The following is a 24979-nucleotide window of genomic DNA, read 5'->3' on the forward strand; positions in this document are numbered from 1 at the left end:
TTTATCACACGCAGGAAGACAATGTGATGTCTGCTAAATTGATGGGAAGAAATCTCATTGTTTACATTATATAACATTGATTTTATAATTTTGAGATGTCCCACTACCTCCACTATAATTTTCTTTTAAAATTGGTTATTGTTAATGAATTGTCTAATTTTATTGTATACAAACAAAAATTTAATAATAGTTTCATTATCTCGCTTCAACTAGCTCAAAATAATAACGGGTAATAAATTTAAAAGCTAAAAAAACTTATTTAGGCCTAAAAATTAAATCAGAACTATTGAATCTGGTAAGGCAACCATTTTAAGCAGCTTGTGTGAATTAATAAGAGCTAAATGTTTTAACTGTAGCAAATGTTTTACACGTTCTCAGATTACTACCTGATTTCAAAACACTGAGTTATTTCCACTCAACATGAACAAAATAGATAAATATTATATTGCTGAAGCATTTCAACAAGCAGTTGAAACTACTTCAACCGATTGTTGAAACTACTGTTTATAAAAGTAAAACAGTAACTAATTCACAGACGCCGTCTAACTAATTCAACCAAACGATTCTTGTAATTATATGCTCAAAGCTCAATCAAAACTCAAATTGAGCTCAATTTACTTTAATAAAAAGTAAAGCAAATATTAAAAAAACTATAAAACTTGCAGATGGCTACAAAACTGAATCTTTCCAGTAAAATATAAACTTGATAATCTTAATTATAACACTGTCGTCAAAAAGCCAACAATCCTCAAATGCAAAATAAACCAACAGCACAAACCTTACGACAATAAAAAAAAAGAAGGAAGAAGTTTGAAAATGGAAAAATCGCATTTAATCGTACGCAAATTTTTTGATAAAAATTGGTTCTCAAGAAATCGTTAGCATGCTGATCGAAACTGCAAATAAACCCGTCCCAATTATCTAACTTAATATAGCAATCATAACTTATCAGCCTATCTAAAAATCACCAGCGAAATTTTCTGCATAATTGCCAGTGCTGAAGTAGTAATGCTATTTAATCTTAAGCTATTTATGAAAATTATTGCAAAAGATCTAAAAATTTTATAAAAGTTGAAGCATATGCTTTTCTGTACTTGCAAAATTCGGATCTGCTTATGGGGAATATTTGGATATAATCTATAAATATATAGATTATATCTAAATATTCCCCCCCCTTTCCCCCTCCTCCTTATTAAAGTAAGTTCTTTAGTTTTAAGATTGGACAACAAAACAAATTTAATAATTTAATAAAAAAAGTTTTATATCATTTTTTTATAAATAAGCAATTAATAACCTTTCTTCTGCCTACTGTGAAGTTTCTTCATTTGATATATGCATATTGGTTCAACTGCGTTTTTTAGACTCTTTAGTTATGATTTAAATGATTTATTTAGATAAATTCATAAGTTTATCTCAAGCTTTATAACTTAAAAGTACAATAAATAATAAATTGATCTTTTAACATTCACCCAGAAACGTTGAAATATAGTTAGAAAAAATGTTGATATTTGTGAACCAACGTTTCTGCAACCAAAAGAAAATTTTTTTTATCATTATTAAAGTCAAAGTAATAATATATTTTAAAACCAAAATGTTTAGTTAATTTAACTTGTGTCAATCAAAATGCCAATCAAAGTATTAATAAAAAGAGAATATTTCATTTCAAAAGCGTATATTTATAAGATTAGTATATTTGAATACAGAGCCGTGGCTAGGCTACCCCACAAAATTTACTGTCTCACTTTGCTTTAAAGTTAGTTTTTAGAGTTAGATTATTTTGCTTTTCATCTTTCCAAATGCGGTAGTGGCGAAGTGGTTGAGCGCTCGCCTCATAAGCGAGAAGTTCTGACTTCAATCCCCACCACATCCCTGGTAGTACCGCGCTCAATTTGTTTATTCGTAAAGCATTCTTGTTCATCAAAGTTACGACAATGTGAAAATGGTTGAAGGTTGGCTGCAAGAGAAGATGCGACTATGTTTACAATGCGTTCTTGCACCTAGTCTAAAAAAGAAAGGGCATCATTTGAAGATCCGCCCCAGATATGGCAACAGTATTCCATACAAGGAAGGATTGGAGATTTATTGAGATCAAGAATAGAATCCAGAGTACGAAACTGACGAGCACGATAAAGAGATGCAACCTTAGCAGATGCTAATTTTGCAATGGATTTGTAGATAACTCCAGAGTAGCGGGGGTCAAGCGCCCTTGAACAAAATATTAAAACGGCACTTTTTTATTATAAAAAACTCATTTTTTTTAAAGACAAAAAAGCTTTTTTTTTATTTCTTCTTTTCTTTAGCGCCCCTTGAACCGTTTGCACCCGGGGTAAAAGTCCATTTTGCCCCCGTCTCGCGACGCTACTGAAAAACTCTCTGTAGTGTAATGCAACTAATAAATTTTTTTTGACATTGAAGATATTTTTAGATAGTGAGAAAAGAAAAAAAAAACTAATATTCTAATAAACAACTATTTTTTTTTAATCAAATATAAAACTATCATCTGAATTTATTTTTCTTTCTTAAATATTTCTTATAACAACATGTTTATTCAAAAGTATAAACAATACTTATTGCTACATAAATGCAAATAATTCCATAAGAAAAATGAATGGAAAAGAGAAACCTTTAATGTTTCTTTTGCAAATTGATATCCCGAGCACATGACGATTAATGAACATCCCTTTAGATTCGGCTTTAATATTTAAGATAACTCCCTGTTTTTTATATGGTATTTTAAAGATACAAACAACTTTTCGTTTTGTCATATCTTAAAACTACAAACAACTTTTCGTTGTTATTCTAGATATTTTCATGTTTAAAATTTTTTTGACATTATATTTCAGCATTTTTCTTTTTTTTTTTAAATATAAAATTGCTGTAATATTGTGTCAAAAAAACTTTTTCTTGACATTTTTTTGCGACTCCAAAATATTGCGCAAATGTTCTTTAAATGTATAGCCTTATTGGGAAGAAAACCTGTAGGCAAATATCACCTAGGAAAAATATTTTTATATTTATGGTAAATTATTTAATTACTTCACTGTAGTAAAGTCATTACAGTAAATTGAATTAAAAACTGAAGAATTCTAAAAAAAAAATTTTAAGCTTAAATATAAATCCTAAATTAAATGTATAGTTGGAATGCCTAAATCGCGAAATATTTTAGTTAATTTTGCATCTTCTGAAGACGACGTTCTTCCAAACGTTGAACAAGACGACGAAGTTAACGAAAATAAAATGCCTGAAATTAAAGATAGAAGCGATTCAACTAGTCATAATTATGCATTATACCACAAGTCATCCGAGCGAAGTCCTTTGATTTCAAAAGCTACAGAGAGTGATTCTGATTCAGCATTTGTAAACAATGTGGAAAATGATCCAATATTTAGTAAAGTAATACAAGCTACAGAAGAGGCTATTTATACTGGAATATTGCCTGAAAGGATTTATCAAGGAAGTAGTGGAAGTTATTTTGTGAGAGATAAAAACAAGGTATATTGAATTTAAAATAGATTAAAATTGACACAATAATTTTGATCAATTTAAAAACAGTTTAAATATGCTTCTTAAGTTTTCTGGTTAAAAAAAAATTATTACACAGTGATGTTTCACATAAAAATAATGCTGTCTGTATGTCCAATAGCATATTTAATTTGTTTGGTAAAGTGTGAAAGAAAAATCTTTACCCTACAATTTTTTTAAAATTAATTTTACAAAAAAATTTTAAAAATTTACAAAACTATTATCAAAGTGTAACAAATTTTGTGGTTCATAACATGATACTATCACCAAATTTCTTGCTTATGAAGGGACCGCTCTACCTCTGTACCACTACAACACTACTTAATTTAGAACTCTGGACAAGATATCTACTTGCCTCCATATATCTTCTTGCCTCTAGGAACATAAAGTAAGAGAACAAAGTTAGATTAGGATGAAGGTTTTTTTTATAACTTAAAGATAGAGAAAATAAGCACCAATTATATTTCACAATTATGAGTAGAGTTTATGTTTAAAAAACAATTATTAAATAGAAATCCAATTAAACAAGACTTTTTATATAACTTTAGTCAAAGTTTTTTGTTTTACTTTGATTTCCTATAAAATCTCCATTCTTTCAAAGCATAAACTTGTTATTTGTAGAAAAATAATTGTATGATATTAAAAATATTGTACAAAATGAAAGAGTATACAGTTATGAGAAATATTGTATGACATCAATAGAAATACAATTTTTTTTCACTTAAATCTGGTGTGTTTTTTCTAGAAACCAGAAGAAAGGTGTTACTGTGTGTAAGAGTATTAATTTAAATAAATTCATTGGGCATAAAAGCATGCTAAATTAATAATAAATTAGTCCAGTTGCAGATAGATATAAATTAGAGTCAAAATTTTAGTTGAAAAACTAAAGTAATCTTCTTAAAGAATATGTTGTTAAAAAATATGCTATAATTTTAATTTGCGTATTACTTAGCTTTGCTAATTATAAACAAAAGGCACATATTGTATTTTTTTATTATTATAACCTTTTTTAATGTTTGTTTTTTACTTATTATTCATAACAAGATGAGATTGTTTAATCTTGTCTTGTTACAAAACTGGTTCGCTATATATCAAAAATAAAACTTGTGACTCTTGTCACCAATCATTATACAAAATGTTATAATATTAAAAAAATACATTGTGTGACTTTTTTCAAAAGTTAGCAAAGCTAATTAATAATATAAATAAAAATTACAACATCTCCTCAATTTCAACAAAAGCTCATAATTGTTTTAGTTAGGAAGTACTTTTCTTTCATAGTGAGTAAATCAAACAGACTGTAACTCTCTCGCCCTATCTATTGGATGGTTTTGATCAATGCTGCTTATAATATTGTCTGCTTAGCCATCATCCAGAGGATTTATTTGAAAATTTGAACCTTCATTGTTGTGTTTTATCCTCATTTTGGAAGGTTTCAATAGTGTCAACCAGGCCTTGTTTTTAAATAAAAACGGCTTAGCACATTAGCTTGTCATAATTTTGTCGTCATAAAATTATCTTTATTTTTATTATTTAATCATTAAGTTTACCATAATTGTCTCTTTTACTTAAAAATTCCATGTAAAAGTGGACAATCATTTCAGTCATTCTTGGATTTTCTTTAAATTTTAACCAGTGTTACCTATTAATGAAACATGAAAAAATGCAAAATTTGAGCTCCCAAATCCAAGCAGTTCAAAAGTTATGATGTTTTGAAATTCAGCCTAAAGCCTTCCTTTTTTTATGAAGTCCGCCATTATGGATTTTGTAGTTGTACTTTTAATTGAATAATTTAACATCTAGTGGAAAAATGTGGCTAAAAATTGGTACCTGACCATTTGTAAGGGTGCTGAATTCAAAAAAGCTAGATAAAATAGTGAAATTTAAATTTTTTGATAGTTATTTTTTTATTTTAAAATGGTCAGTCAAATTTTTTGTTCTGTTACCATGGGTTGTGCTTTCATTAATTCCCGGAGTAGCCCTAGTCTCATGGATTCAATTTTTTTTTCAAATGAAGTAGGTGATCCTAGACTATCTTTGTAAAAAAGATGGTTTGGTTTCTTATAGCATAATAAAGATATGTCATTTTGAAATTTAGACAAAAAATTTCTTTATTTGGCCACTATTCTATATTATAGATTTTATAGTGATACTTTTTGTGTGAATAATTTAAGTTCTAGTAGAGAAATATAACTGAAATTTGTACCTGACCATATTGAAAGGTGTTGAATACAAAGATGAAGAGAAATTAGTCTAATTCCTAATAATTTAGAATAATTTTAAAATGTCAACAGTCCTTTTTTTTCTTCTTGTAACCATAATTTGCATTTCACTTATTTGCTTACTATATATTGCTCTGCATAACTTGCATATTTATGATCAATATTTTCAAAAGTATACATGGAAATATAATTTACTATTCAACACATTGAAAAAATAATTTCTTTTTTTATTATTCTAATAATTAGGTATTATTTTAAAATATTGGTTGCATGCTAAAATTTTAGGTTACATGCTCAAATGTTGTGTTAAAAAATAAGAAACTAAAATGCAAGTTTTTTTGAAAAATATTAAAAACCTGCTTTATTAAAAAACGCTCAAAAATAAAAATGAAAAGGAATAACCAAATATTACTAAAATTGAAGTTTAGATCATTTAAATAATGAAAGTAAAATATTAATCAACTTTCACTGAAAAGTTAAAACTTGTTCAAATAGAGTTTCATCTTCTTTTGAGATTTGGTACTGACGCCCAGAAGATGTTGAAGGTGTTTTAACAAGAGAAATGACATTCATTCTTGGCACCCAGCAATTATCATTCCGCTTTGGCCAGTAGTACGACTGTCTTGGATAATGTGGATGCATAAACTTTACCATAAATCATCATTCTCTTTATCAACTGCAGAAACCATACCAAGCCAGTAAAAATTGTCGTATTTGCAAAATAGGTATTGTGACAACATTGTTAATTTTACTAATTTCATATTTTTGTTTTTGAGGAAGTCAAATGTTAGAGCAAAATCATCATCATTGGATACCCTTTTCATTTTTATAATTGAACGAGAAGATGGTATAAATTGATGGAAACTTCTTGTCCCAGGAATAGTGGTTGCCATTAAAAGTCTGTCAGTAAGTTTGTTTCGTATTAGCTCTATTTCTACAGCAGTGATGTACACAAACTTAATCCCACTGATTGACTTTTGACAGTATTCAAAGATTGCTTGAGAAGACAGTATATGACATGTGGTTGGACTTTGCAAGCTAGCTGTTGCAACAAGCCTTTTAACAATGCCACCTATTCCATCACATGGAGATTTTCCATGGCTTGTTGAAAAGAAATTCCAGATGCAATGAACAGAAAAATCTTGAGTGTGGTGACATAAATTGTAAAGATGTTTGCAGTTTTTATTCTGCCCTGCACAGCCATCAGAAAAATAATGAATTTTTGTAATTGTGGGACAAAGATGAGTTTTTATATGATTAATGGTTTTATGTATAACTTCATTGATAAATCCAACATCATGATTCAAATAATCTGAAATTACACAAAAAGAAGATATTTCCAATTTCACTTTCTTGTAGTAGATGACAACTGGATGAAAGGAACATTGACTCTTGCTCCAATGATAACCCTGTATCTCATCTTGTACTACAAAAGTGTAATTCTCTGCAAAATCTGACAGTAGAATAGCCTCATCAATACTAATTGTTTCTTTGAGATGCTTTAGATAGCTAGATTGTGATTTTGCTATAAATGAAGGAGAAGTAATATTATCAAGATTTTCACACAGGAGCTCTATGAACTCATTTAATGGAAGTTTTATTGTTAATAGTTCAGTTCTATTTGTTGTTGTCCACTGTTTGAAATCCACTGACTGTTCATTTTCATCACTGTCATATTGCTCTTTTGGATCATCATTTTGTGCAAGATACTGCTGGAAATAATTTTGGGCAGCTTGTATGCCAGGACAACTATTGCATTGGTGAATCATGCAAACTTTAGATTTTCTGCTGCAGACAATCTTTTCAATGATTTCATGGTAAGATGTTTCAAGGCCTATAGCACTTGATATTAATTTAAAATTTTGGTGTATTGTACACACACAAACAGAATGTGTACCTTTTGGACCAGCAAGGATGCACCATTTAGGCCAAAGACTGCAAAATTTAGAAAATCCAATTTTATGGCCTGGGTACTTTGTCTTATATTAATATCTTCAAATGGTTCAATTCACAGCAACGATGTATATGTTGTGAGATAACATTCACTTTCTAGGTTGATTCCAATGGAGCACTGTTAGCTGTTTGCCATGACTAAGAAACTGAATTACCAAACAAGATTTAATAATTATTTAATCTAAAATTAAAATAAATTTTTTTTTATTGAAATTTGTTATTGTTAACTGTTGTTTTAAAACTATATTTAGACAACAAAACTGAAATCCCAAAACTATATTTATACATCACAATTTCAGAAATTATTCTAAAATATTAGGAATTGGGTTAATTTCTCTTTATCTTTGAATTCAACACCTTTAAAAATGGTCAGGTTCAAATTTTCAGTCATATTTCTATACTAGAACTTAAATTATTGTGGAATGTAGCTAAAAATGGTCAGGTACCAATTTTTAGCCACATTCTTCCACTAGATGTTAAATTATTCAATTAAAAATACTACTATAAAAGTTCATAATGGCAGAAGTTGAAAAAAATAAGTCGTTTTAGGCTGAATTTTAAAATGTCATAACTTTTGAATCATTTGGATTTGGGAGCTCAAACTTTTTTTTTGTTATATTGATAGGTACCACTGGTTAAAATTTGAAAGAAATCTGAGAAACTGAAAAATTTCAATTTTTTGTCCCACTTTTACATGGAATTACCCATCTTAAAGTACTGTGAAAATTATAAACCTTTAGTAAAAGTTAGATTATTAGATTTGCTAATATTTAAATCAAAGTAAAAATTAAAATAATATTAAATACATTTTAAATGCTTATGATTTGTATTTAAATGATTATTGTTTATAAAATAAATTATAATATATAGGTAATAACTATTATAAAACAAAACGAAAGCATAATTATATTTATGTTAATTTTGAAAATACTGTAGTATTTGGTGAATATTGATTAAAATTATGTAAAGTATTCAAAACATTTAATAGCTAAATTAAAGTTACTAAAATATAGTTACTAAATGTTTAAAAAACTTTTCATAAACAATTTTCAACTAATATTTACAAATAGTGTAGTATTTGCAACTTGAGCATTTAGTAAAATCATAAATTAAATAGTTTTTTTAGCGCAACTAAAGTAGCGTACGCTTATGTCAACCAGTAAATTAATTAAAGGTTGCTCATATAGAAAAAAAATTAAATTTTTAAAAAAAAGTTGAGTTTTTTTTTTTTAATATACTATTCCAAGCAAAAATTATCATTCTTCTAGAAAATATATGCATTTTACATAAAATGCTTACTAATATTACATTACTTAAATTTTTTTTTATTGGTCACTTTAGTTTTTTTGCTAATAATTCCTATTTATTGGAAAAATTTGTTTATTATTTTCAAAAGTTTGTGATTTTCTTCATTTTTTTACAATTTCAAAACCTGATATCTCAAGAGTTAGAAGAGCTTTTGACTGAAATTTTCAGTGATGTCATTTAATCAAAAAGATTTCAGATGTACTAAAATTAAATTTATACATGTAAAAAAACAGGTCTTGTGTTAATTTTTTTAACACAAGACCTGTTTTTTTATATGTATAAATTTGTAATTTTTTTAAGTATTGTGATATTTTAATTATTTTTTCATTCTTTTAATAGATATCAGTAATAATATAATGAAGCTATAAACAAAAAATTATAGAGTTTCAACCAAAGTTGATCAAGAAACAGTGTTTTGAATTTTTTCAAATTTGCTTTTTTCACCTCTGATTTTTTTGAAATTAGCTTAAAATATAGTTTATTTTTAGTTTTTCAGCAATCTTCTGAGTTTCATAATACATCAAAAAATACAATAAAATATTTATAAACCAATGCAATTTTTCTATTAAAATTTTTCTATATGAACCACCTTAAAAAAATGCCTTTTAACTATTTTAAATCACATATCTATCTTCGGATATAACTAAACAAGGAAACACAAACAAAGTGATATTTAAATATCATTGTCACAGCAATATTTTACTCAGGGGGAGGGGAGAAGGCTATTTCAAGAATCCCCCTGCCCCTTCTATGTTATCAAAAAAAATAGTATCCCCAAATAAACTCTGGGTTCGTTGCTATTTGAAACTTTAAATTCATTCCAGGATGTTGAAGCTTATTGCCAGATGATCAAGTACCAAGAGTATGTAAAAACCTATTAACCCTAATGTTTGCACTAAGGAAAAAGAAAATTTGTAGGATATTGCTGTCTAAAACTACTTTGCATGAGTTCATAAAAAAGGATGAATATAACTTAATGAAAAAGCTATATATTAATTGAGCTAAATCACAAAGTATGGTTTATAGGAAAAACTTATAGTTAGTATTTAGCTTTTTCAAAGATGATGATAAAATATAGTTAACCTAACATTTTTTGTTTGGAGTTTTGTTGACCAGTTCAAGATCCTCACAGTAATTTTAAAGAAACTGTATATGGTTAGCAAATGTTCTAAACCTGTGGTGATACTAGAAAGAATAAAGGAGAAAATACTTGAATAACTGAAGCTGCAAAAAAACAAACAGCAAATATTTGAATCTATAAGTTAGAAAGAAACTTATTATTGTGAATAAATGTAATTTTTTTTTAAATTTTTTGCAATTTTTTAATTTGATAATTATTTTAATTTTTTTTAGTTTAAAGTTATCATTTCTAAGTTGACATTTGCATGGACTTTGCATGAAATATTTTCAATTGAATGTTTGATTTGCATTGTTTATCATTTTACCGATTTTTTTGAACTCTATTTTTATATTTTTATATCATTGTTCATTTATATCATTTATTTTACCGAATAATTATCATACAACATTATTTTATTGTAAAAAAATTCATTCATTTTTCTTGTTTTTGTTATTAAATATTGAAATTTTGAAAATTGCAATGAAATAACTCAATAATATCAAAAAACAATGGCGACTTACTGTAGTAAACACCAGAATTAAAATATTTATATGTTCCTTTTGATTTTTATCTCATCAACTTTACCTTTTTGTGGCTCGTAATTATATCTTATAAAGACCAATGCCTTTCAGCTTGCAAAGATAGAATAATGTTTTGGCAAATAAATTAGCTGAACAATACCATAAAAATGAAAACAGGTAATAATTTGTAAAATCTAGCAGTGGATAAAAAATCAAACTATATCATCATACATTTGAATAGCCTAAATCTACTCCCTCCGCACAATATACGATAAAATTACAAATCTCTAGTTTTTTAACAATTATTATCATAGAATTTACTTTTTTCGTAAATTACATTAGCAGCATCTTGAATTAACTAGTCAACCACAAGTTCTTCACATGTAAAGTATCTCTTGCATCCTAGTCACTTTTTTGCGTTATTGTGTGATATGCTTTTTTTTGAAAATTCATTAGTATATTTTTGTAAAATAAGCAATTGATATGCCTTGGAATACCTTTCTAAACAAAATAGGTTTTCTGCTCTACTCTGAACTCAACAGGAAGCATTTTTGAGACCAATTACATAAACATAAGCTAGTCTCTGTGTTAATTTGGTTCATAGAATGTTTTGATGCACGTATTGAATAATATGCTTCATCCAAGTATATATAGATTCAATACCTTTTAGAGCATCATATTTAAGTTCTTCTTTCTCTTCATTTTCAGGTAAATTCTGAATTAAGTTTACAGTTCAAAGGCACAAAAAATAACCTTAGATTAAAATTGCTATACAGTTACAATTATCAAAAAATGTTGTAAAAATGTACCTGTTGATGCCCATTGGTTAAAGTGATTTTGCTTGTTCCATAAGCTATATCTTGAAAAAAGCCTGATATTAATGTATAATTTAGGAAGTGTTTTAAAAGATTATCTTTTGGCATTTAAACTTCTTTTTGTGTTTATATGTAAGTGTTCATATTTCCATTCTTTGCTTCCTGGCTAAATCAATTTTGTACCTCACATGGCCATTTTTATACTGACAGGCCGTGTAAACAGACAAAATTTCCGATAAACTGGGGGCCATTGAAGAATATAGCTGTTTTATGTCTTATATTTAATAAAAATTTTAAATAAGTTTTTTTGAATGGGAAAACATTGATTTATCATTACTTTAGTAAAAACCAAGCTTACTTATAAAACCTTACTTAGCATTAAATATTTTTAATCTGTAAAGTAAAAGTTTTATTAACGTAAAATTAGATTAGATAATTTTGGTACAAAGTAGATAAAATGTATAATTGAAATTTTTTTTTTAAATAGTTTATAAATCTTATAAAATAACTATTTTTAATTTAACAAATCAAGAAAGCATGGGCATTTTGGAAACCGGGAAAAAAATAAAATGAGCCTAATAAACAATATGTTCAATATTTTTCATAATAAAATTTTGTTCCTTTGCCTGTTTCAGTTTTTGTAACATACCTAGTTATGTAAACTAGGGCTTTTTTACATTTGTATCCAGCTTTTTTTCCAGTTCAGGTAAATTATGAAAAATGCTTGATGAATCACCATCTAATAAATACTTACACTTTTCACAATGATGACCTGCTTTATTTTCTCCAACTTTATTTATATTTATACTCACTTGCAAAATTAATTTGATTTTAAATTTTCTGACTTTTTCTAAAATCTGCTGAGTGTTTATAAAATAAGTCCCACCAGACACTCGTCGAAGCTTCCCTTTTTTTATAAAGGGTCTGTTGTAAATTTACCAATTACCACATATCAAAATCCAGAGTTAATAAAGTACTTGACAAGAGCAATTATTCCTGAACATGTATGCCAAAGTGCTGTCCCTGTATCATGTGTGAGCTGAAACTGGTCTTTGTTCTTGACTACTGGTAATTTTCTGCAAATTTTTTTTAATATACAGGTAATTTAGTTCAAAAAAGTTAATCTTTCATCATTTTTATTTTTCATATGGTTCTTTAACATTTACTTATCTTTATTTTATTTATCATCCAAAACTTTAATATAGTTTCAATAAATCGTATGGTGCCATCTGAATACCTATGTAAGAACATGTCTTCAGCGCAGCTAATATTTCATCACAAAATATGTGGAACCAAGTTGATACTTTTTGTCTTTTAATGGGTTTTGGTGCTACCGATACACTGTTAAATTTTGAAGGTTTAACTAAACTTTCTTTTTCAGTTTCATGTAAGTATTTTAAATCAGACCACAATGGTGATTTCATTTCATCATCATATTCTAACTTTAGAGTTTTTATTTTCTCAGTTAGGCCGTTGTTTCACACTGACTTTATTAAATAGACAAAGTCATACAGTAAAAATATATAAATTTCCGTTCTCCATGGCTCTCTTCAATTAAACTTAAAGTAAAAAGACTGTTTGATACAATTGTTATCACAAACGATAGCAATTAACTCTCCATCAGATTTATGAATACAGTCAATCAAATGGTTTGCCTGCTCAAATAAAAAGTCAGCATTAAGTTTGAATACTGGCAACATACAACATAAATATTTTGGACCACCGCAAATTGAAACCAACATAAAACTTAAAACAGTTGATGCTATTGAATCAGGTTTGTTTACAGCCTTTTGTAACACCCAGGGCAATATTTAAGAGAAGGTTTTACGTAGACTTCGTCTATTAATAAATTTTTTTTTTTATTAATAGACAAAGTCATAACTCTTTTTTGCCTTTTTAAAAGTCTCACTAATTTATTCAAAAATGTCAAGAGGAGAATTAATTTTTGATGGAATTTTTTGAAGAAGTGAAATACTTGGAAGCTGGTAGTCTTGTCTCAGTCTGTTGTATAAAGATTTAGATAAAGAATAATACTTAAAACCATGAATAATTATTTTTTGATAAACTTTAGATTGTATACTCTATATTACAAAAAAATCCTTCAAAAGTGAAATCATTCTTAATTTTTATCAAAACTCTAGGTATTGATGTATTTTTTTCAAAATCAGTAGAGTGTATGCATAATGTGTTGTTGGTGAAGTACCAACAGAGTGGATCAAAAAGTCAAGACTGCCAGTTAACCTTATTTTCAAGATGCTTAAAATTGACTACTTTATCTTGTTGATTGAAAAGATGGAATTCATTTGAAACTTTATTGCACACTTCAGACAAATTTTATTTGTTCTAGATAGACCAGGTTTTGTAGAAACAAGACTTGATTTCACACAAGAAAAGAGTGAAGGTGGGTCACAAGGTTTCTTTTTACCATGCTTATTTATTGTTATATAATTGGGTACAAAATGATGCTCACATTCAACAGTATTGTTATTATCAGGTATATTATCGTGTGGTATTATAGAAATCCATTGATCACGTTCTTCTGAATTAGTTAGTAACTGAAATACCTTTTCTTTATTTTCTTTATTAAAGCCTGAGTTGTAAAGGCAACTATAATAGTTTCATAATAACTAAATAATAACTATAAATATAAATAACACATTCAGAACAATCAATAAGTTTTTATCTTATACAATATACTGTTAGTATAAAAATTGCCTTAGAAAAAACTTCTCGCTTTAACTTCTGCTTAACACTGGCCTTGAGTTTATTGCACAATTTGTCCATTAACATGGCCTGTTAGTATAAAGATGGCCATGGTACCTCATTAAGTATTTTTCCAAGCATTAAAAAAATAATAATAATCATGTACTGTTGGGTTGAAAAACCTTACTTGTTTTCAGAGGTTCTAGAAATAAAATGAGGGAGGCGGGGCAAAGCTTTAAAAAGTACCAACTACTTTTACAAAATATTAAAAAAAAAAAAAATCACTCGACTTTTCCTTAAAACTAAAAATTTCCCAGCTTAAATGTGTTAAATAGGTGCATGTTGTTAACTCATTAACATTTTTTTGATGGAAAGAAGCTTTCGGGAGGCACTAAACCAAGTATTGATCATTTTTTCTTGGTCATGATTTAGAAACAGGCTGTCTCTGAATTCTGCACAGCTGACTAGATACTGGAAATAAACAAAGGATTTTGTTTGTTAACCTTTTCATAATGGTCTCTTGTTTCTTTTCCAAGATCCTTTTTTTCTCTTTTCTTTTTTTTGTCATGAACTTTATGACATGCATTGCTTTGGTACATACCAGTATCTGTCATACTTTTGTTTGGGAAAAGTATAACTTGTTTATTACTTAGTTCTACATGTTTTTCAGTACATCAGCTAACACTTATGTTAGCTCCTCACATTTAAATAATGTTTTTAATCTAATGAATGCTCCCCTCATAAACATTCAAAAAATAGATACCATTTTGAATAATCAACATTTTTATCTTCTGTCATGTTATCGAATGTTTATTTTATTTTACTTCAACTCTGAATCTCTTTCAATTTCATATATTAAACATTTGCCTGATATCAACAAAAATTAAAAAATGTTATTTATTAGGTTATTATTACTCATTTATTATTACTTATTTATTATTAATTCTAACAACTTTTTTTGTAAAAGGATATTTGCATTTAGAAATAACCTCCCATTAACTTATTGAAAGTATTTAGGTAGGTATACCACTTTCAGTAAGCTATACTTGTTGGTTTTAGCAGAGCTTTTCCCTACTCTCGCGCTCATTTACTCCCGCTGAGGCCTGCTTAAATATTCAATAAATTTATACAATAAGATGAAAATTGTTACAATTTAGATGAAAATTGATACAATTTAGATGAAAATCGTTATAAAATAAAAAAATACAACAAAATATACAGTTATAAAATACAAATAAAAATAAAAACGTGGAGACTCGCAGAAGACCTTCAGGTCTTATCATTGAGAACCGCTCTTGAATATTAAATTAACATGAAATATAAAATTATATTTAATAATTATAATAAAATTATATTTAATAATTAAATTAACATGAAATATAAAATTATAAAAACAAAACAATGTCATAGTAATAATTAGCGATAACATAAGTTTCGTAAGAATATATAAATAAAATTAGTATAAAGAAATTCTTGATACTTTTATATATAAATACAAAAGTATTTTGAATAGTACTGTTTTCATAAACACATAAGATGTGGTTCCGATATACTATTATATATTACCTCATTTAATAAGCTTCATATTCATTTTCAGAAGAATTTAAAAATATAGAAAGATAAAATAATTTCTTTTAATTTTTTCTTGAATAAAAGATAATTCAATTCATGTGAAAAATCAAAATTTTTCAAAACTATTTTGTTCCAAAGAAAAGCTTCTCAAAATTAAATGACTATTCAAAATTAGTTAGAGAAAAAGGTTGCCGAATTATATATCAATTGGAAGAATATTAAACAAGCTTTTCAGAGATTAATGTAAAATATTTTATAAAATTACATTTCATATCAGAAAAATGCAGAGAAAGATAACTTTTTAGAGTAGGAAATAATAGCATACTTGATTGAGACTTTTATTAAATTCTGTTTTGTTATTAAATTATGTTTCTGTAAAAATCTGAATACGTATGGATAAACTTCAACCCTTCTACTTTTAATCCAATATAGGTTTTGATGCCGTCTGGACCCGCCCTAAGAACAACTATTTTCAATTTAAAAATGTTTTTACTTAAATTGCTTTTTTTTTTTTTTTTTTTTTACAGAAAACATGACAGTCATTTTCAACCAAGTTACATAATATTGTCATAAAAATATATGTGGTAACTTTAAGACCTACTATTAATATAGAGTCAAAATACTTCCTTTAAGTTAATATAACCTCAAAATCTTCTGCAAGTTGAAAGAATTTACAAAAAATCTTTCTGTTGATTTAAAATTATGTAAATAAATAATAAACTACAAATTGTCTTAAATAAAGTTAAAGAATAAAAGTTTTGTTTCTTTTGTGACTGGTGATGTTATTAAAGTGTCGGAATGTTTAAAATTTTTGAAGAAAAAGAATGTTATGAAAATTGAAGGTGCTCAAGAAAAAGAATCAGAAAAAAAAAATTAACATTACAAACCACGTACCAACAAAAAATGAATGTTTTTCCAAAAAAGGATGTTCAATACTCCAAGTATAAATTTCATAGAAAGTCAATTTCATGGTTAGAACATGAGAGTTTCCAGATAAGTATAAAAAACTTATCTGGAAACTCTCAAACGTATTAGAAACGCCAGAATTAAGAAAAGGGGGCTTACTTTGACTTTTAAAGACAAAGGAAAACAAGCTAAAAGAAGAGCAATTTCTAATCTGCCTTAAAAAGTTGAATATGATACAAAGTATATTCTAGAAACAACATGATACACAGCCAAACAAATAGGTAATAAGAACTTAGAAAAAACTCTTTTGTGCATTTTACAAGATCAACAATTGGGATTTGATATCAATAAAAACATTTACAAAGAAATAAAAAAAATGTCTCCAGAAGAGGGACTTGCTTTACTATTAAATTATGGTTTTACTAAATCTCAGTACACGGCGATAAGATTGGATAGTAAAAAGAGAGGTGCATATATTTATCCGCTTTACAGCAATATTCTGGAATCTAAAAAAAATGAAGACCAAATAATATTGACATCTCTGACAAGGAGGCAAATGTGCTATTACAAAATCTTCTAATACACACTGTTCAAAGAATAATAGAATCACTAGAAGCGCAAATTATAAATAAAATTACTAATAAAAAAAGAACACAATTGAGTTGATTTTTGTTGTAATATGGGGATTTGATGGAGCCAGTAATTTTTTTTTAGTTCAATCAAAAGTTCGATGAGTAATTTGAAAGTTCATCAGACAATGCACTTTTTTCTGTTACGTAAATAAAGAATCCTAAAAAATGAATGAAATCAAACTAAAGAAATATATGAAATAAAACTAAAGAAATATATGAAATAAAGCTAAAGAAATATATGAAATAAAAGAAAAGAAGTATATGAAATAAAACTAAAGAAGTTGATGAAGTATATGAAAAAGTTGATGAAGTATATGAAAAAATAAAAAAATCTTGATTTGCTGATCTTTTTTCAATGTATAAATAGTTTTTTTCCTCTTTCTTTTCCATTCTTTTTATTTATTTTATTCGTTAACTTTTTTTTTAACTTCTTTTTTCAATACTTCTTTACTTATTTTCTTTCAGATATTTTTTTTTCTTTTCTTTTTTTAAAACATTTATTCTTCTTTTTAGTTGATTTTATTTTTCATTTAATTTATAAATGTAATATTAGCACACTTGTAATGATACCGTTTAACTGGAAAATGAAATTTTGAACATTTACACATGCAGAATAACTGTAGTTGATTTGGATTCAATTTTCTTGTTACCATTTTTGTCATGTGGTTTCTTCAAAAATTGTTTAAAATTTATCTTTAAACATATAACATAATTTTCTCAGATACAAAGTTTATCATTTGTCATCTTTCCATTACTCTAACAGACAATATTTTGTTATGGTTACCATTGTTTAGTGTTGTATTTGATAGTAATACTGGTGGTTAGTTTTAATTAGACCATCTTTATTTAGTGGATAATTTTGTTCATCTTTTCACAATTCTGAGCTGTTTCTATATTTATAGAGAATTTTATTTAAAAAAATACCCATTCCATGGCAATTGCATTTTACAATTTCATCTAGACTTGCACTTAGGGTAATTAACATCAATGTTTAAACTTTCTACAGTAATGGAAAAGTTTATTTGTTGTAGAGACATTGCATTCAAAAGTTTATACTTTGCAATACCTTCCATTTTAAGACTATAATCTATTGAAATAAAGCAAACAATTTCAGAATATTACATTATTGTATTTATAATTGATAATCCCTTGTGAGGGATTATCAATATTTACATTGTACTCCATTTTATTAACAGATGCAATATTTTATAAACAGCCAGTCCAGCCCTGTGGATTCTCAAAGAAGTGTTTTTGCTTTGAGTTTTAGTCAAATTTTCTATAGTATTAAGTGGATAAGATTTCATAAACAATTTGAGTGAAACTTGATTTTTCTTTATTTTTCATGTTAGCTTTTGTTAATAAGCAATTGCTCATAGTAAGCAGTAATTGGTTTAGCTTGAACTTAGGAGTAAAGTAAAGCCCACTTTCATATGCAGTGTCTGTTTCATTACAGTTCTCTGTTTCATCAATTTACCAACTAATAATTTTAAAAACAACAGCTTTTGATGCTAATTTATGTAAATTTTGATACAAATTCTCTGTTTTTTTGTATAACTTAGCTGGATTGATAGAAGTATAGGTTAATAGAAGCATATCCTGGTTTTAAATTTATTTTACTTTTAAAAATTTTGTTAACCAGTATCAAAAGTATTTTTTGATACTGGTTAACAAAATTTGACACATTTTAATGCGCTGGTTCCACTCTAGTGAGACTTTTTCTATTCACATAGTTTACTTGTAAAAAATTTCACAACTTTTGCTTATTTTGCTTTAGTTTAAATGTTTTGCCTGCTATTTTTCGTGCACACATTTTAGAATGTAAACAAAGCAACCTGTCTATTGGGAACTTCGAGGTATACGCGGCGCATTTATACATGTATAAGTGTATTGGGAACTTTGAGGTATATGCGGCGCATGTATACATGTATAAGTGTATTGAATTTTGAAATTAAAAAAGTTAGAGTTTTTTAAATTTATAGAAAATCATTGGAGTTTTTAAGCCAAAAAATGAGGAGCCTTATGGTCATCTTAATCCGAAATGGACTAAATGGATGCATAAAACGTGTTGTCCATGTTGTTTTGGTCGAAGTTGCCTTATACCAAACCAAGGTTATATGTCAGAAGCAGGAGCAAGTCTTGTTGATGAAAAGTTGAATTTGAACATTGTGCCTAAAACAAAGGTATTTCATATTGTATGATATAGTGTAGATATTGTGTAGATTGTGTACAATTTAATTTTGACCTGCAGAACTGTTATAAAAGTTTAATTTATTTGCTAAATTTTTACTCGTAATATTTTCATTGGATTTCATATATTTTTTATATTCATATATATATATATATATATATATATATATATATATATATATATATATATATATATATATATATATATATATATATATATATATATATATATATATATATATATATATATACACACACACACACGGTTTGTAGATTTGGGGTCCTAATATCAATGAAATACCCTATGAAAATCCTTTTAAGGGGTGATAGTGCATGCCTATGGGAGCCCAAAATAAAGGGTTTTGAAATCCCTCATTAACATCCAAAGCATAATTTTGGTCAAGAAGTTTATAAGCTTTTGCATACCATAATGCGATCTATTTAAGTGCTTAAAATGCTACAAGACATGCTTTGTTTAAACAATATATATAATATAAAATGTAATGCATAAAAACAAAACTTTTTTATTTTAAAAGCTTTTATCCAAATATGCATCTTATTGCTGTTCCGATGTATCAAGATAAATTCTCAAGTTCGAACTTTGCCCCTCGGTTAAAAAATTACCGGCCAATAATTTTTTTGGGAAATGGCAGTAATTATTCAAAGAAGAAATCAAAATGTAAACACAGTGAGCGCTTTTTAAATAAATTTAAAAATGCCTACATTTGCAAAAACTCATGAAGATTGCAGAAAATCTGTTTGTGTTATATGCATGAAAAAGGGTGATCAAGAGTTGACTGAAAACTATAAGTTGAAAATTCTTCAACTGATTTAAACAGACATAGATTTCAGTGATGAAAGAGTGCCTTTGGCTACTTGTGTTTCATTCAGATCTCAAATTGGAAAACTTTGTGCTGGAAAAATCAATCATGTGCCTAAACTTTTTGACTTCAAGTCAATTTCTATCAAACCTACAACCAGAGTTTCATCAGTTTGTGAGTGGCTTTTATGCCAAATTGCCAAGATTAAAGGAAAGGAGAAGCATCCGTTTGACAAAGTCAAAGAATCCGAGGAAAAAATTCCAAAGCAAACTTCTCAGAGTTCTGAAAAGCGCTGCACAAAGTGCTTGTCAATTATTGGCCAAGGACTTCTTCACAACTGCACCATTGGAACTCGCCATGAAAACCTGAGAAGAATGGCCACAGATGATCCCGTAGGTGCAGAGCAAGTGGCTGCAGCAGTCTTAGCATCCAAAAGCGCATCTCCAAATGGCACTATTAGACTCAGTCAGCCTTGTGGAAAACTTTTGAGGAGAGGTAATTACTTCTATTGTCTAGTTAATTATCATAGTATCATTATGCTAAATTAAAGGCACTCAAAATGTTGATTCACAAACATTTAATTTATGACCTGTAATAATTAATTATGAGAAAAAGAAACAAGAATGCTTTTATATTAATTAAAATGCTAATTGCAACTGCTTTTATTGAAAATTCATCTCTTAATTAATTACCCTGCTTCAATTTTATTTCATCAACCTAATTTTACTTTAAACCCTTCTCATTGCAAGAATAAATATTTTTTTCCTAATGGATGTTATTTTATTGTTTTTAAAGGTCCATCATCGGCTCAGCAGCTATTCAAAGAACCACTTACAACAGAAAATATGGTTCAAATTCAGCAAAATACAGGACTTTCAAACAATGACATGCGAAAACTAGGTTCAGCACTAAATCAAATCAGCCCAATTAGTTTGGTGGAGCCAAGTTTTCCTTTGAAGTTTGCTCTAGCCAGCCAGAAACTTAATGATCAGTTCATGGTCAGCAACATCAGATTGGCAGAGAATGGTCAAACTTGTCAAGTTGTGCACTGCCAGAGCCTCAGCAATCTCAGTGATGTTTTCAAAGCATCATGAAAACTATCAGAATCTTCTATTTTAAAACTCGAGATTGATGGTGGTGGATCATTTCTGAAAGTGAGCTTCACTCACATTGTGTTGGAAGAAGATGAGACTCCTCCACACAGCTCAGTACAGAAGACAATCAAGCTGATGGCACCAGCATCAACCAAAAAAACGAGTGTTAAGCAGCAGATGCTGATAGCACTGTCACAAAACACTCCTGAGAGTTACCAGAATGTGAAGGCCATTTTCGACCTCATTCAAGTCAAAGAAAAATGCCAAACAGGTTCTTTGGTTGTCTCTTGTGACCTAAAGCTAGCCAACTTTCTTTGTGGCATTCAATCTCACAGTAGCAAACACCCTTGTTGTTGGTGTGATGCTCCAGGTCTTGAAAATTGTGGACAACTTCTGACTTTTGGCCAAATCAGAAGACAGCATTCTGAATACATCCAGGCAGGAGGAGATTCAAGAAAGTCGAAGGAATTCAAAAATGTCATTCATGTACCTTTGATTGAAATTCAAGATGACAAGTTTGTCCTTGAGACTATTCCACCAATGGAACTCCACTTATAACTTGGAGTTGTGAACCACATCTTTAAAAATCTTTGCGACCTGTGGCCAAGGGACAAGGAATGGCCTCCATCACTTCATATCCCTATCCAGCCTTACCATGGTGGGCATTTCAATGGGAACGATTGCATGAAGCTTCTAAGAGGTCTGGATAAGCTTCAACAGCTTTCAGAAAAAGAAGGTTTCAGTCCAGCTCTTGGCTTCATTCAAACACTCACACTATTCAAGACAGTGGTCACTTCGTGCTTTGGAAAAAGCCTGGACCCTGACTATGAATCCAAGATTGAACAGTTCAAACTTAGCTACACCAACCTTCCTATTTCTGTGACTCCCAAAGTGCATGCAGTGTTTTACCACGTGCCACAGTTCATCAAGATGAAACAAATTGGACTCGGTCTCTTTAATGAGGCAACAGGCAACAGAAGCTCTACATTCCAACTTCAAATCTCACTGGGAGAGATTTAAGAGAGATCCATTGCACCCAGATTATGCCAGTCACCTTTTAAAATGTGTCATTGACTACAACAGCAAGAGAATTTAATTTTTTTTAGAAAAGAAAATTTTCTTCAGAACATGCCTTTTCTCTGTAATCCATTAATGTAAATCCAAGGTTGTAACAGAACTTGAAAACAAACTCACTTAGAAAATAAATTATTTAAAGAATATTGGTTTGAATTTTACAGGCTAATATGTTGTGTTTTGTAAAAAAAAATGCAAAAAATTTTTTTTTTCAACAAACTTTTTGGGCTACTTATAGCCTAAATGTATGGGTATTTCGTAGTAAAACATTCAAAGCTAAATAAGTCTGTTGGATTTTATTCCAGGATTTTCAAATCACTCATTTTGTGTTCCATATGACATGCACTATCACCCTTTAAAAGGGTTTCCATAGGGTATTTCATTGATATTAGGACCCCAAATCTACAAACCGTGTATATATATATATATATATATATATATATATATATATATATATATATATATATGTATATATATATATATATTCATATATATATGCATCATAATATTTTCATTGGATAATATGCTATTATAAAAGTTTATTTGCTATGATTTTCATCAGATAATATTCTCAAAGTTCTTATTAAGTCATGCAAGAATATATTTAATGACATTTATTTTATAAAACATGTATTGCTTATTTCATTTTATTTTTTAAAATTGAATGATCATTTCTACTGATTGTGAGTCCATTTTAATTGTTTAATGAAAACTTGTAATTGTCAATTTTTTTAATACTGCTTTTTTAATACTAATAAACATTAGTTTATATTTTAAAAAATGTTACTTTTTTTATAATACTTGTGGCAATACTTATTTCCTTTATTTCAACGCAACAAAGACATTCTTTTTCAAGTAGCATAGTTTATTACAACACAACAAAGACATTCTTTTTAAATAGTTTTACAGTATCCAATTCAAATTTTCATAGTTAATATGATTGTCAGTTTTTTTTTTTTTTAACCATTCAGGTTTTCTTTGTTGTTTTTAAAGAGGTTATAGTCAGTATGGAGTTGCTGACATTTTAGTTGTTTAGTTTTCAAAATCCAAATGCAAAATATAACAAAATTACCTTCTATCCATAGAAGGTAATTAACTGTTAAGTTATCAAAATTTATCAATTTGAACTAAATTGACATAATTATCAATACTTTTTAATAAAAAATTAAAAAGTTATAAGATTGATGACTTCCCTAAAATAAAATTGAAACGCTCATTTTAAAAACTAAAAAAGGCAAAACAAATATTATTGATTCAAAAGTATTTAAATTTTTCTTAAAAAAAAATAATCCTATAATGATGTCTTTTTTTATACTGAAACTCTTTGGATTTAAACATGCTTGAATAAATTATAAAGTCTGTAGATTACCTATATTTTAAAGACTTAAAAATCACATTGTAATGTAGATGACGAGGTTCAACTAAAACTACAAAGTTAGTTTTTCTTGGTGTAAGTTTATTTTTTTGTTTTAATCAAAAAAATTCAGCCCAAACATTTTTTAAAAAATATTCTCTTTAACATGAACAAAAATTGCCTTGGCAGTTTGGGATCTCTTTAATTATCTTTAAAAAAACAGACATTTTTAAATTTCAATCTTTCTTTTTGCTCCATTTGTTTTATATGCAACCTGTGTTGATTTAGTTATTTTGCTGATATTAAGAATACCTTTAATTGAAATTGATTCAGTTTTTTGTAAATTTTTTTATTTCTTTTATATAAAATTAAACATTCAGTTTAACTTTATATAAAAAATTGTTGAAAAAAAGCAAGAGTAAAACTGGGTCAAACAGCACACCATATCATTCTGCACACTGTTCGAAATTATCAAACAAAAACTGAACATATATGGCTATGAAAAAATGTTCAGATTCAACTCCATTTTTTCCTTTTTTTATACAACTTTATTTAGGAGTCAAAATTTTTTATATATTTCTTATTATTGCAAACAAAATAGCACTGAACCGAAACTGATATAAAAATATTTTCAACACTATCATTTCGGAAATTTAATTTCCATCCTGATGGTATAGTTTTTATGCAGCTAGAACAAAAAGTTAAGTAAAAAATCAAAAAAGTAAAAAAATCTTTCTTTACTAATAAAACCGCACACTTGAATAATTACTTAGTTTAGTTTTTTGCAAGTAATTAAGCGCCTATCTATATCTAATTAACTTAATTGCAGTTTACTTAAATTTATTTATTTATTATTTATTTTAGTTGTCAATACAATCATCACTTGCTCATTAAAAACCAATTATTATATTATTTCTCAATATAATCATCACTCACTCACTTTAAAATGGCAACTAAAAAAACAAAAGAGTACAAGGAAGATGATATACTAGCCGCATTAAACAATACAAAAGAAAATAAAACATCACTTAGAAAAGCTGCATTCAAACATGGCGTTTAAGTCTCAATGCTCAAAGATTGCAAAAATAACAACAACAAAGGCTTCCACGGCTCAGGTATAACAACAGTACTCTCAAATGAAACAGAAAGAGTGATGGTGCATGCATTCCAATTAC

At 27.8% G+C, this 24979-nt stretch overlaps 1 protein-coding gene across 2 annotated transcripts in view; it reads left to right on the forward strand.

Moving 5' to 3' along the window:
* Positions 1–2896: 2896 nt before the first annotated feature.
* The window catches only part of LOC100202046 (phosphatidylinositol 4-kinase type 2-alpha), a 58541-nt gene continuing 36458 nt past the window's right edge, over positions 2897–24979 (forward strand). The window contains exons 1-3 of one of the 2 annotated variants that reach the window (XM_065793101.1): positions 2897–3019; positions 3167–3492; positions 19254–19454. In XM_065793101.1, the coding sequence (XP_065649173.1) occupies positions 3238–3492; positions 19254–19454 (456 nt within the window). In that variant the 5' untranslated portion in view covers positions 2897–3019; positions 3167–3237. Of the gene's footprint in view, positions 3493–19253; positions 19455–24979 lie in introns of both variants that reach the window. The other variant, XM_065793100.1, reaches the window with a different exon arrangement.

The sequence above is a fragment of the Hydra vulgaris genome, chromosome 03 (assembly GCF_038396675.1).
Source record: "Hydra vulgaris chromosome 03, alternate assembly HydraT2T_AEP".
In the NCBI taxonomy this organism is placed as follows: Eukaryota; Metazoa; Cnidaria; class Hydrozoa; order Anthoathecata; family Hydridae; genus Hydra; species Hydra vulgaris.